This window comes from Diceros bicornis, chromosome 40, assembly GCF_020826845.1.
Source record: "Diceros bicornis minor isolate mBicDic1 chromosome 40, mDicBic1.mat.cur, whole genome shotgun sequence".
Lineage (NCBI taxonomy): Eukaryota > Metazoa > Chordata > Mammalia > Perissodactyla > Rhinocerotidae > Diceros > Diceros bicornis.
In genome coordinates this window covers 15,335,416-15,348,951 of record NC_080779.1, presented here as the reverse complement: position 1 = coordinate 15,348,951, position 13,536 = coordinate 15,335,416, and the positions used below count along the sequence as shown (strand labels likewise).

Here is a 13,536-nt window from a genome sequence, read left to right as displayed (position 1 = left end):
TTGGGGATATATAATACACTATATATACAGCATCTCAACATTAGACATTCTGCAGGAGCCTTAGTGAGGTTTCATTGTGGCAGAGGCAACCCATTGGTACTACCTGCCCTCAACGTCTTTCCCTTTCAAAATTACTTTTGCCATAGAACTCTGAGGTCTCAACCAAGCTCTTGTCCAAGCATTTCAGCAGACCCAGAGTGTGAGCAATCACATCCCAGTCCACAAACTCTTCCACAGCCAAGGCCATTTAGATATGGACTGACAGCCTCCTCTGGCAATAATACGAATCAAATTCCAGAATTTTCAAAATGGATTATCAACTTGCAACCTGGATGTCCAGTTCCTAAAGAACATGGATCCTTCTTTAACCAATAAAGAATAATTACGCTTGGAGACTTTTCTGGGAATTCAGTCCTGATTTGCCTGCTATGCAGATCCTGCAAACCACCTAAAGGGAGATATTTAAAACAGTCATTTCTAGAGGTTCTCCAAATTCTCACCTGCAACAGAGTAAAGAACTAGAAAAAAGAGACTAAGACCATTTTCCAGTACGGTCCTTTACAAAATTAGAGATTATACTATCTTCAGTTTTTATTCAGTTTTAAAATATAAAAAGCCATACAAAGACTTTCTGCAGGTACCATTAGTCTCTGCCTGCTATGTTCTCAATATCTTTCATGTAAAAATATGAATGACAAGTTTATTCAAAAATTTAGAAGCAGGAAAAAAGTTGTTGTCCAGAACACTTATTTGCTTCATTGTCAGAGAAAAAGAACCTTAAAACCCATCACTTGTTTTTTTGTTCTCTTTGTTTGGCTTAGTGCCTGAAATCTAAATTTAAGCTAAAATGCAAATAGAAATCTTATTCCAGGTTCCTAGCAAAATTATTTCTCTATTGCTTTGATGTAACTTTCATTTTTACTTTCTCGCCTTTATTATAAGCTATAGGAAATATTTTTTCAAAACTATTCAAGTCCTGTATTTAGTCATAAATAAATAAATACATCATAGTCAGCATTATGTAACAGAGAGACTAACAATCACTCCTGGAGTGAGAAGACCAGAATTCCAACACCAGTCCCATTACCACAAAATCATGGGATCTTGGGCAACTTTCTTAACCTAAAACTTGGTTTCCCTTGAATGTAAAATAAATAAAAAGTTATCAGCCATGCTACCAAATAGCATGGTATCTGACAAACAGATGTTATCATTAGAAAAGTGGCAAGTACTATAAGACAAGCACAGAACATGACAAAATCTGGAAGAAAGGATAAAACACCTCAGCCATAAAAACCAGACAGTTGATTAAGATGGCTTTTACTGTCTCTCTTTCAGCTCTGAAATTCTAGAACTGATTTTTAACCGGGAAAACTAAAATAGGCTTCATGGTGATATCTGAGCTAGGTCTGAAAGGAAGGACAGAGTTTTTTTTATCAGATTACACTTTCTAATTTTATGTATAATATATTTAAAGATGTGGCTTAGGATGGTAAGTGGAAGGACGATATAGATTTAAATCTACAGATGTAGTACATGTAAATCTATACTCTCTAGAGAATTTCTTTTCCAGATAAATATTTTGAGGTCCAGCATCTGAATTCAGTGTTTCACTCACTGGCTCCATATCCCTAGAGCTCACCACTGATTTCACTGCCCCGATCTGACTCTCTCCACCTAACCTTCTAAGACTCCCCAGAAGTATTTAATTTAAAAGATAATTCATATAGCTAAGGAGGTTTTTTTATTATTACCAATAACTCTACTGACTTATCTGCACATAAAGCTCAGAAAATATATTTCATAGACACCATTTACATTTTTTTAAAGAAAAGTAATAATCAGATATTATTCAAGGCTTGACACTGAGATGATTCACCTAAAATAAAATTACCTGTAGTAGCCCTCCATCATCAAAACGCAGTACTTCTATTATGCTCTCCGACTGAATAAAAGCTGTGAAGGAAACAAAACATAGTATCACTTAATAGGAACATAAATTTGATTTAAATAAAATCTTTTACCTTAAAGTTAATTAATATAATTTTCTATTTAAAAACATACCGCTTGATGGTGATGGTTAAGGAGAAAAACATGACTAATACTTCAGGATTTTAGCCACAATGAAATGCTTTAAAATAAAACAACACAACCCGATTAGAAAGTAGTTTTAACAACCTACAGGTGTGTAAACCACATGCAAAATATCCACTCCTGCTATACTGACAGAAAGCACAAAATAGTCAAATTCAACTAGATGCAGCTGATTATTTTCACTGATAGATTAATTGAAAAATATCATAAACACATAGAAAAGATCACTAGAGGATTATATTTCCCCCCAAAAATTGTAAGCTGAAATCTTATATCATCTGCTTTTTTGTAGTGATAATATAACATGAGATCAATAGTAAAAAGAGATTTGGAGGGGGACTGGTAGGAAAACAGCACAAAGAAATTATTCTGCTTCAAGAAACTGAGTATAATGCAAAGACAAGATATTTAAAAAGCGAACATTCTATTACTGGACAATCCAGCAATTAAGCTCCTAGGTATTTACCCAAGTGATTTGAAAACTTATGTCCACATAAAAATCTGCATGCAATTCTTTATAGCAGCTTTATTCATAATCACCAAAGACTGGACACAATTATGATGTCCTTCAATAGGTGACTAGAGAGACAAACTGTTATACACCCATACAATGGAATATTATTCAGTGATACAAAGTAAAAGGCTACATACTATATGATTCCAAATATATGACATTCTGGAAAAGGCAATACTACAAAGATGGTAAAAAAATCAGCAGTTTCTAGGGGTTTGGGGAGAGAAACGAAGGGTTGAATAAGTGAAGCACAAGGAATTTTTCAGAGGAGTGAAACTATTCTGTATGACACTATAATAGTAGATACACGACACTGAGCATTTCTCAAAACAGACCTTTACAGTACAAAAAGTGAATCTAATGTATGCAATTAAAAAAATCATTTAGGAGATCAGGGGATCCCCGGATGGAATGCAGAATGTGACAAAACAATTTAACTAGGTTACAAATGTAGGAAAACAACTCACTGATGGGGGAGCGGGGTGGGGAAAAGTGCTGACTTTAATTTGGAAATGGGTGGAATCTGTAAGACTAAAGGCAAAAGAAACTGTACATGAGCACTGTACTCTAGCTGATAAAGTTATTTCCCACAGGGTCTGGGTTAATAATTCTGATGATGCTACACAGTCATCAGAAGTGAACAACACAGTACATGGATGGTGGATTGTGGGAGTCAGATTTCTCACTGTTGAAATAAGAGTTGACACAAAAACAAGGGAAGGAGGCTAGAATGATCCATGTAGTAAAGGATTAGAGTTGGCAACATCAGTATGAACTCAAGTTTGGCTTAATATAGATACAGATGATTACATATAGAAATATTCACAGATGTGTATAAACACAGGTTAGTACACTCACATATATTTCCTTGCTCTTCAAGTTGAGAGGGACTAGAAGTAATTACACTCCAGTAGCAAAGAGCACACCCTAGTACCCAGATCTTGGTTCTAATACCACCCTCCAATAAAAGGAATCAGGGCTTTTTGGAGAAATGGCTGAATCTAGGACTGGGGCGGGAAATACACAAGATGTAACAGGGGAATCCTGTCACGCCACAAAGTAAGAAAGTGCTAAAAAACAAAACCCAAAAAAACCTAAATTGATGGGACCATGTCAAAGGGCTGTAAGAGTTAACAGAAAGAGTTTCCAATTCACCAAAGCTGGAACAACTTGAGCAATAAAATAAATACAGTAGCACCGGATTACAACTGCAAGTATAAAATAAATATCCATGAGCCCACTCTAACATAAACAAATGACTGAATAAACAAATAAGTGGGGGAGAAGAGACAAAACTCCCCGGCAGAAAATTTTAAATAATTTATGTAAAAACTCTTCTATCTAGAAGGTGGAGTGTAACTCCCCATTCCTTAAACATGAGATGCACATAGTGACTTCCTTCCAAAGAAATCAGTATGAGAAGGAGAAAAAAAAGAGTAACTTTACAATGGAGAAACGTGACAAACATTACCTCAGTCAGATGATCAAGGTCAATGTCCACAGTGAAAAGTCATGTTGATAGTATATACCTTTGATATGATATACTAAAAATGGCACTTTATCTCTGTGGTCTTCTTCCCCAAATCACTTAATCTCAGTCTCATCACGAGAGCAACATCAGACAAATCTCAATTGAGGGACATTCTACAAAATACCTGACCAATACCCCTGAAAACTGACAAGGCCATAAAAAACAAGGCAAGTCTGAGACTGTCATAGACCAGAGAATCCTAAGGAGACATGACCACTAAATGTAATGTGGTGTCCTGGATGGGATCTGAGAAAAAGAAAAGGAAATTAGGTAAAAGCTAAGGAAATCTGAATAAAATATGGACGTAAGTTAACAATAATCTATTAATACTGGTTCATTAATTGTAAAAAAAAAAAAAAAAGTACCATATTAATGTAAGATGTTAATAATACAAGAAACTGCGGAGAGTATATGAGAACTCTGTACTACCTTTGGAATTTTTTATATAAATCTAAAATTATTCTAAAATAAAAGTTTATTTTCTAAAACCATGGAACAATGGTATTTCATTTGGCTTAATATGGCATTCACTGACTCCTCTTTGTTGGTCTTTGGGTATTCAGGGAAGAAGCTGACTGTCTAATTCCATGTACCTGGCTTTTCTAGTATGGCTAAAGCCACGCCAAGCAGCAGAGTGAGATACTGGATAATAAGACCACCTAATTAGATGCTGTTTTCCTGCCTGTCGAGCATCGCCTTCCCCTTATTCTAGTAATCACATCTTGATTTTATTTTGGGGAACCCCTGTCCTCTGTTTCTTGTGTTTCTCTTCAACCACAGTGCCATTCTGTTCTACTCCTGCTCATTCCCCACCAGTTCTTAGTATATACAGAATATTTAATAAATATTGAGTGCATGAATGAAATCCCATCTTTTTGCTGAGGTGTAAGTACTGGTATTTGCACTCATTGATGCAAAAAACCTCTTTCTGGTTGTTATTTCTAGTCCTAGCTTGTAGTTGAATTTCAAAACTGAGATCAGAGCTAATGGCTCCAACAGCATTACTGACATAGAGTACATGTGGAGTGCACAAGAATGCCTCTAAAGAAAATAAACCATTCAGAAGAAAGGAATGTGAATGTAAAAGGCTCTGCCCAGCTACCCCTTCCCACTTCTCATCCCTTCCCCCAGCTTCTGGCATAAACTGAAATTTCAGATGATCCAGAAAATCTCTTTTTGTTATACTCCTGTTAAAGACAGATTTATTGATGTAAGGACACGATGAACTAACAAGAAGTAATTGAATAGCAGATGCTCACAACGTGAGCGACAAAAAGGAGCTCCTACTTAGAAGCTTTCCATCTAGTTAGCACAAGAAACCAATAAGAAAATAGTGGAAACATGCTAAATCTGGTGGCTGCTATTAGAGATATGACATAACGACCAACACATAAGTTCTCATCATCAAGCTGGATCAGACCTTTATCTAACTGATGAGAACTTACTACAGGCAGTAATATAATTTGGGTGTATTATATTTTTAATTAAGAGCTTTTTAAAAAACATGAATTACGTTAGGTGAAAAAAATTGATAGCAGCAGCTGATTTATAAAGTCCTAAAAGGAAAATATTACGTTACACACACATCATTACCTTTCCTAAAAAGACACAGAAATGAATAGGATTCAACTCTGGCATGCAACAAATCAGGATATTTTGCTTTAAATGATCAATTACAATAACTTTAAATTATATGCCTAGAAAAATAGTCTAATGCCTAAATTAGTCTAATAGCCTAAACGCCACCCTCAGAGTGGCCTTCTATGACTGCTCCAAGCAGCTCTCTGTATCCTCTATCATAGCCCCGACTTTAACTCTTATCACAATCTGTAACTAGTTTCTGGTTTGCTTGTTTGTCATCTATGCCTAGCACAAAGTCTGAAAACTGAAAGATAAATATTGGTTAAAATAATAGTATTATTTTAGAATTAATCATTGTTAATGATATTAATATCTCTTTTATAGTTATACTTGCTCAAGATTGTTTCAGCAAAAGGCTCAGTAACAAAAATTTTCAAACGTTCTGGATTAGGTTTGTATGGATCCCTTCTACCTGTAAAGATGTTTTATGACTGAAACGTCGTTTCTTCCCTCACTAATTTTCTTATCTGAAAGATATAATATACACCTAACTTATTTTCTTCCCACATTAAAAGTGCAAAGGAATTTATAAAAAGAACCAAATAAAGTACAATAATTGCAATTCTCCAGTTTTTAATGAAGTATTATAAGAAATGTAAAGAAATAAAATATGGCCTATACACAGGAAAAAAATGTAATGAATAGAAACTGTCCCTGAGGAAGTCCAGACATAAGACTTACTAGGAAAAACATTAAATAAGCTACTTTAAGTATATTAGAAGTAAAGGAAACCATGTGCGATAAACTAAAGTATGAGAATGATGTCTCACCAAATAGAAAATATCAATAAAGAGAAAGAAATTAGAAAAACAAACAGACATCTGGACATAAAAAGTACAATAAATGAAATAAAAAATTCATCAGAGGGACTCAATAGCATATATCAACAAGTGGAAGAAAGAATCAGTGAACTTGAAAGTAGGTTGAGATTATCTGGTCAGAAGAACAGAAAGAAAGAAGAAGGAAGAAACATGAACAAAGCCTCAGTGACCCATGAGACAGCATCAAGAGTCCCAACATACGCACAACTGTTGTCCCAGGAGAAGAGAGAGCAAAAGCAGCCGGGAGAACATCCGAAGAACAGGTGGTATTAATATTAACATTATAATAATATAATGATCTGAACCAGACTGTTATAAATTCAGTCATTAACTGTAACTCTCAGGGCAATCATTTAAAAAAAAGACAAACAAAATTGTTACTAGAGAAAAAAAGACATTTTATAATGATAAAGGGATCAATCTATCAAGATAAACAATTATAAATATACATGCACCTAACAAGTGAGCTCCAAAATACATGAGGCAAAAAGGAACAGAAATGAAAGGAGAAATAAGAAATTCAACAAAAATACTTGCAGAATTCAACACCCCACTTTAAAAAATGAGTAGAAAAACTAGACAAAAGATAACAAGGAAATAACAATGAAACCTGAACAACACTAGAAACCAATTAGACCTAACAGACATCATTAGAACACTCCAACAACAGAATACACATTTTTCTCAAGTGCACATGGAACATTCTCCAAAAGAAACCATATGTTAGGCCATAAAACAATTTCCAGTAACTTTAAAGGGACTGAAGTCATACCAAGTGTGTTCTCCAACCACAATGGAATAAAACTAGAAATCAATAACTGAGGGAAATTTGGGAAACTCAAAAAATACGTGGAATTAAAAAACACAATCCTAAATAACCAATGTGTCAAATAAAAAATCAGAAGAAAAATTAAAAAATATTTTGAAATAACTAAGAACAAAACCATAAAAGACCATATACTTATGAGATGCAGTGAAAGCAGTGCTTAGAAAAAAATTTATAGCTGTACATGCCTGTATTTAAAAAAAACAAACATCTCAAATTAATAACCTAACCTATCATTTTAAGAAACTAGAGAAAGAAGAGCAAACTAAACCTAAAGCAAGTAGAAAGAAGGAAATAATACAAGTTAGAGTGAAAATAAATAAAACTGAGAACAGAAAAACAACAGAGAAAATTAATGAAACAAAAATTTGGTTCTTTGAACAGATCAACAAAATTGACAAATCTTTAGTCAGGCTAAGAAAAAATTCATGAATGAAACAGGGAACATTACTACTGAACTTACAGAAATACAAGGGACCTACCAACCTTACAGACGTAAAAGGGATTATAAGAGAATCACTAGGAGCAACTGTACACAAACAAATTACATAGCCTAGATGAAATGGACAAATAACCAGAAAGATACAAACTGCTGAAATCAACTCAAGATAAACAGAAAATCTGAACAGACCTATGAAAAGAGATTGAATATGAAAAGAGATTGAATTAGTAATCAAAGATCTTCCCACAGAGAAAAGCCTAGGGACAGATGGCTTCATTGGTAAATTCTACCAAATGGTTAAAGAAGAATTAACATTAGCGCTTCACAAATTCTTCCAAAAAATAACAGAGGAGGAAACACTTCCCAACATATTCTATGAGGCCTTAATACTCTGATACCAAATCAGATAAAGTTATCACAAGAAAAGGCAACTACAGGGGCTGGCCCTGTGGCCTAGAGGTTAAGTTTGGCGTGTTCTGCTTCGGTAGCCCCAGTTCGCGGGTTCGGATCCCAGGCGTGGACCTATACCACCCATCAGCCATGCTGTGGCCGCGACTCACATAGAAAGTAGAAGACTGGCACACATGTTATCTCAGGGCTAATCTTCCTCAAGAAAAAAAACGAGGAAGACTGGCAACAGATGTTAGCCCAGTGCTAATCTTCCCCAGCAAAAAAAGAAAAGAAAAGAAAAGGAAACTACAGACCAATATCCCTTATGACTATGGATATTAAGTCCCAAACAAAATACAAGCAAACCACATCCAGCAACGTTTGTAGAGGATGATACACCATGACCAAGTGTAAAACCAGTACATTTTAAACTACAAAGCATCGCTGAAATTAAAGAAGACCTAAATAAATGGAAAGACATCTGATGTTCATAGGCTGGAATATTTAATAATGTTAAGATTGCAATACTTCTCAAACTGCTTTCAGATTTAATGCAATCCTTATCAAAATCCCACTTTGCTTTTCTTCCAAATTGACAAATTGATCCTAAAATTCTTTTTTTTTTTTTTTGAGGAAGATTAGCCCTGAGCTAACATCTGTGCCCATCTTCCTCTATTTTTTATATTTGGGAAGCCGCCACGCATGGCTTGATGAGTGGTGCGTATGTCTGCACCTGGGAGTTGAACCTGCAAACCCCAGGCCGCCGAAGTGGAGCGTGTGAACTTAACCACTATGCCACTGTGCCAGCCCCGATCCTAAAATTCTTAAGAAAATGCAAAGGACCTATAACAACCAAAACAATCTTGAAAGAGAAGAACATAGTGGAGGACTCACACTTCCAGATTTCAAAACTTACTACACGAAGCTACACTAATCAAGACAGTGTGGTACTGGAATAAAGGTAGATGTATAGATCAACAGAATAGTATTGAGAGTCCAGAAAGAAACTTGCACATTTATGGTCAACTGATTTTTCGCAGGAATGCTAAGATAACTCAAGGAGGAAAGGATAGTCTTTTTTTAACAAACAGTGTTGGGACGACTGGATATATGCATACAAATGAATGAAGCTGGGCCCTACCTCACACCATATGCAAAAACTAACTCAAAACGGATCGAAGACCTTGGTGTAAGAGCTAAAGCTATAAAACATAACATAGGTAAATCTTTGTAATGTTGGATTAGGCAATGTTTCTTAGCTAGGATAGCTAAGCAATCAAAGAAAAACATAGATAAATTGGAGTTCATCAGAATTAAAACCTTTGTGCTTTAAAAGGCACTATCAAGAAAGTGAAAAGACAACCCACAGAATGAGAGAAGATTTTTGTAAATGATACATCTGCTAAGGGATACGTACATAGAATATAGAGAACTCTTACAACTCAATAAAAAAAGACAAATAGCCCAATAAAAAAATGGACAAGGGATCTGAATAAACATTTCTCCAAACAGCCAATAAACACACAAAAAAATGCTCAAGATCAGTCCTCAGAGAAATGCAAATCAAATCCAAAACAAGATACCACTTCACCCATACCAGGATGGCTATAATCAAAAAGAGAATAACAAATACTAGTGAGGATGTGGACAAACTGGTAACCCATAAGTTACTAGTGGGAGTAAAAAATGGAGCAGTCACTTTGAAAGAGAGTTTGGCAGTTATGCAAAAAGGTAAATACAGTAGGCTCCCCCCCCCCATCCATGGTTTCACTTTCCACAGTTTCAGTTACCCACAGTCTGAGACTATTAAATGGAAAATTCCATTTAATACGATAAGATATTTTGAGAGAGAGAGAGACCACATTCACATAGCTTTTATTACAGTATATTGTTATGATTGTTCTATTTTATTATTAATTATTCTTATTAATCCCTTGTGCTTAATTTATAAATTAAACTTTATCATAAGTATGTATATATGTATTAAAAAAACATAGTATATATAGGGTTCGGTACTATCTGCGGTTTCAGGCATCCACTGCGGGTCTTGGAATGAATCACCCGTGGATAAGGGGGGACTATTGTATAGAGTTACCACAGACACAGCAATTCCACCCTTACATATATACATAACTGAAAACGTGCATACAAAAACTTACACACAAATGTTCACAGCAGAATTATGCATAACAGCCAAAAAGTAGAAACAACGCAAATGTTCACTGGCTGATGAATGATAAACAAAATGTGGTGAATGTGGTGAATCCATATGATGGAATATTTCTCAGCCACAAAAAAGCATGAAGTACTGATACATGCTACAACACAGATGAACCTTGAAAACAACACTAAGTGAAAGACATCAGACACAAAAGGCCACATATTTTATGATTCCATTTATATGAAATGTCTAGAATAGCAAAAAGTCCATAGAAACAAAGGTAAATTAACAGTTGCTAGGGGCTGGGAGGAAATGGGGTGTGACTGCTAATAAATACAAAGGATTCTTCTAGGGGCTTGAAATTAGAAAGTGGTGATGGTTGTACAGTTCTGTGAATATACTAAAAAAGAAAAAACCCACTCAACTGTACACTTTAAAAAAGCAAATTTATGATATGGGAATTATATCTCAGTATTTTAAAAATCAACAAAAAAGAAAAGGGCATAGTTTTGTGTTCTATTCCCTAAATCTTTTCTTAAAAGGCTGCCTGAATGGCATTTTAAATACTGTATAACTATAGGACAAAATGTAATCTATACTCCAGAAGAGTTTTAAGCTTTATAGTTCTTTCATGTATAGAAATTCATTTTTTAGTGTGCACATGTGTGTATGAAAGGGGAGAACAAACAGCAAATGATGAAGCAAATGGGGCAGATTATAAACAATACGTGAATCTGGGTAAAGATATGTGACTGTTTTTATTATGATTCTTCGAAATTTTCTGAAAGTTTGAATATATTCCAAATAAAAAAATACATATATATTCCAAAAATAAAAAATACATATATTCCAAAAAAGTAAAAAATAAAAAGTTTACAGAAAAGAAAATCATTTATGCAAGATTTATAAAAATTTGAATGTTTAAAAACACTCATTCTTTTAAAAAGCCTTATATCAAGCTACAGTAAATCTCCTTAGGTAATTATGCTAAGTTGGAAATTAGTTACAGAGATGTCTGGTATTCTTATTGCTGCCACAGATTAACTGTGACAAGAATAATAAATGGAAGTGTCTGTGACTACAGTGGTATTATAGCCATTTTAAAACTGTCAGTGAAAACGATACACCAATTCGGGGCTGGCCTGGTGGCATAGTGGTTAAGTTTGCACGCTCCACTTCGGCAGCCCGGGGTTTGCAGGTTCGGATCCCGGGGACGGACCTATGCACCGCTCATCAAAGCATGCTGTGGTGGCAACCCGTACACAAAATAGAGGAAGATGGGCAACGGATGTTAGCTTAGGGCCAATTGCCTCACCGAAAAAAAATAATACGCCAAGTCAGCTATTGTGCAGGGATCTTATCATGTGCATGTTTCTAATATGCAATTATACATTATGATATATAGTGTATATATGTAATATCTATATTGGATACATATAAAACACCTCACATTCTAAATATTAGGTAAGTAATCATCCATATCTTATCAATATAGTTTTTATCTCACATGCCCAAAGAAGTGACTAATATAAGAAACTAGAAATGAAGAGCAAATTAAATCTAAAATAGAAGAAAAATAATGAAGAATATAAACCAATAAAATAGACAGCAGAAAACAGAGAAAAATCAAAGAAATCAAAAGCTTTTTGTTTGAGAAGATGGCTAAAACCTCTAGACAGACTGTCAGTAAAGAAATTTCAGTAAAGAAAAGTCATATGTTAGAGGCATAAGAAATGAGAGACTGGGCCGGCCCCGTGGCTTAGCGGTTAAGTGCGCACGCTCCACCACTGGCGGCCCGGGTTTGGATCCCAGGTGCGCACCGACGCCCCGCTTGTCCAGCCATGCTGAGCCGGCGTCCCACATACAGCAACTAGAAGGATGTGCAACTATGACATACAACTATCTAATGGGGCTTTGGGGAGAAAAAGGAAAAAAAAAAAGGAGGATTGGCAATAGATGTTAGCTTAGGGCCGGTCTTCCTCAGCAAAAAGAGGAGGATTAGCATGGATGTTAGCTCAGGGCTGATCTGCCTCACACACACACAAAAATAAATAAAATAAAAAATAAAAGAAATGAGAGACTGAACATGACTACACTTGCTATAGATATAAGAGGGTTCATAAGGGAATATTATTAACAACTTTGCCAACATAGTCAACAATTCAGATTATGATATGGACAAATTCCTTCAGGGACTCAAAATGCCAAAGATCACTCAAGAAACAAGTTAACCTGAATAGCCCTATATGTATAAAAGAAATTATTATTACTTTTTTATTTTATTGAGGTCATAATAGTTTATAACATTGTGAAATTTCAGTTGTACATTATTATTTGTTAGTCACCATATAAACGTGTCCCTTTACCCCATATGTTCACTCCCCAACCCTCTTCCCTTCTGGTAACCACTAATTTGTTCTCTTTGTCCATGTGTTTGCTTATCTTCTACATATGAGTGAAATCACATGGTGTTTGTCTTTCTCTGTCTGGCTTGTTTTGCCTAACATAATACCCTCAAGCTCCATCTATGTTGTTGCAAATGGCACGATTTTGTCTTTTTTTATGGCTGAGTAGTATTCCATTGTATATGTATACCACATCTTCTTTACCCATTCATCAGTCGATGGGCACTTGGCTTGCTTTCACATCTTGGCTATACTGAATAATGCTGCAATGAACTTAGGGGTGCATAAGTCTCTTTGAATTGCTGACTTCAAGTTCTTTGGATAAATACCGAATAGTGGGATAGCTGGGTTGTATGGTATTTCTATTTTTAATTTTTTGAGAAATCTCCATACTGTTTTCTATAGTGGCTGCACCAGTTTGCACTCCACAGGGTTCCCTTTTCTCCACATCCTCTCCAACATTTGTTGTTTTTTACCTTGTTAATTATAGCCATTCTAACAGGTGTAAGGTAATATCTCATTGTAGTTTTGATTTCCATTTTCCTAAGGATTAGTGATGTCAAACATCTTTTCATGTGCCTGTCGGCCATCTATATATCTTCTTTGGAAAAATGTCTGTTCATATCCTCTGCCCATTTTTTGACTGGGTTGTTTGTTTTTTTGTTGTTGAGTTGTATGAGTTCTTTACATATTTTGGAGATCAACCCCTTG

General features: G+C 35.2%; 1 protein-coding gene across 2 annotated transcripts in view; it reads right to left on the bottom strand.

Annotated features, from left to right (window-relative positions):
- Nucleotides 1–13,536, bottom strand: part of TMEM131 (transmembrane protein 131) — a 221,740-nt gene that overhangs the window by 166,515 nt on the left and 41,689 nt on the right. For both annotated transcript variants that reach the window (XM_058534507.1, XM_058534508.1), the window contains exon 2: nucleotides 1,895–1,956. In XM_058534507.1, the coding sequence (XP_058390490.1) occupies nucleotides 1,895–1,956 (62 nt within the window). The remainder of the gene's footprint in view (nucleotides 1–1,894; nucleotides 1,957–13,536) is intronic.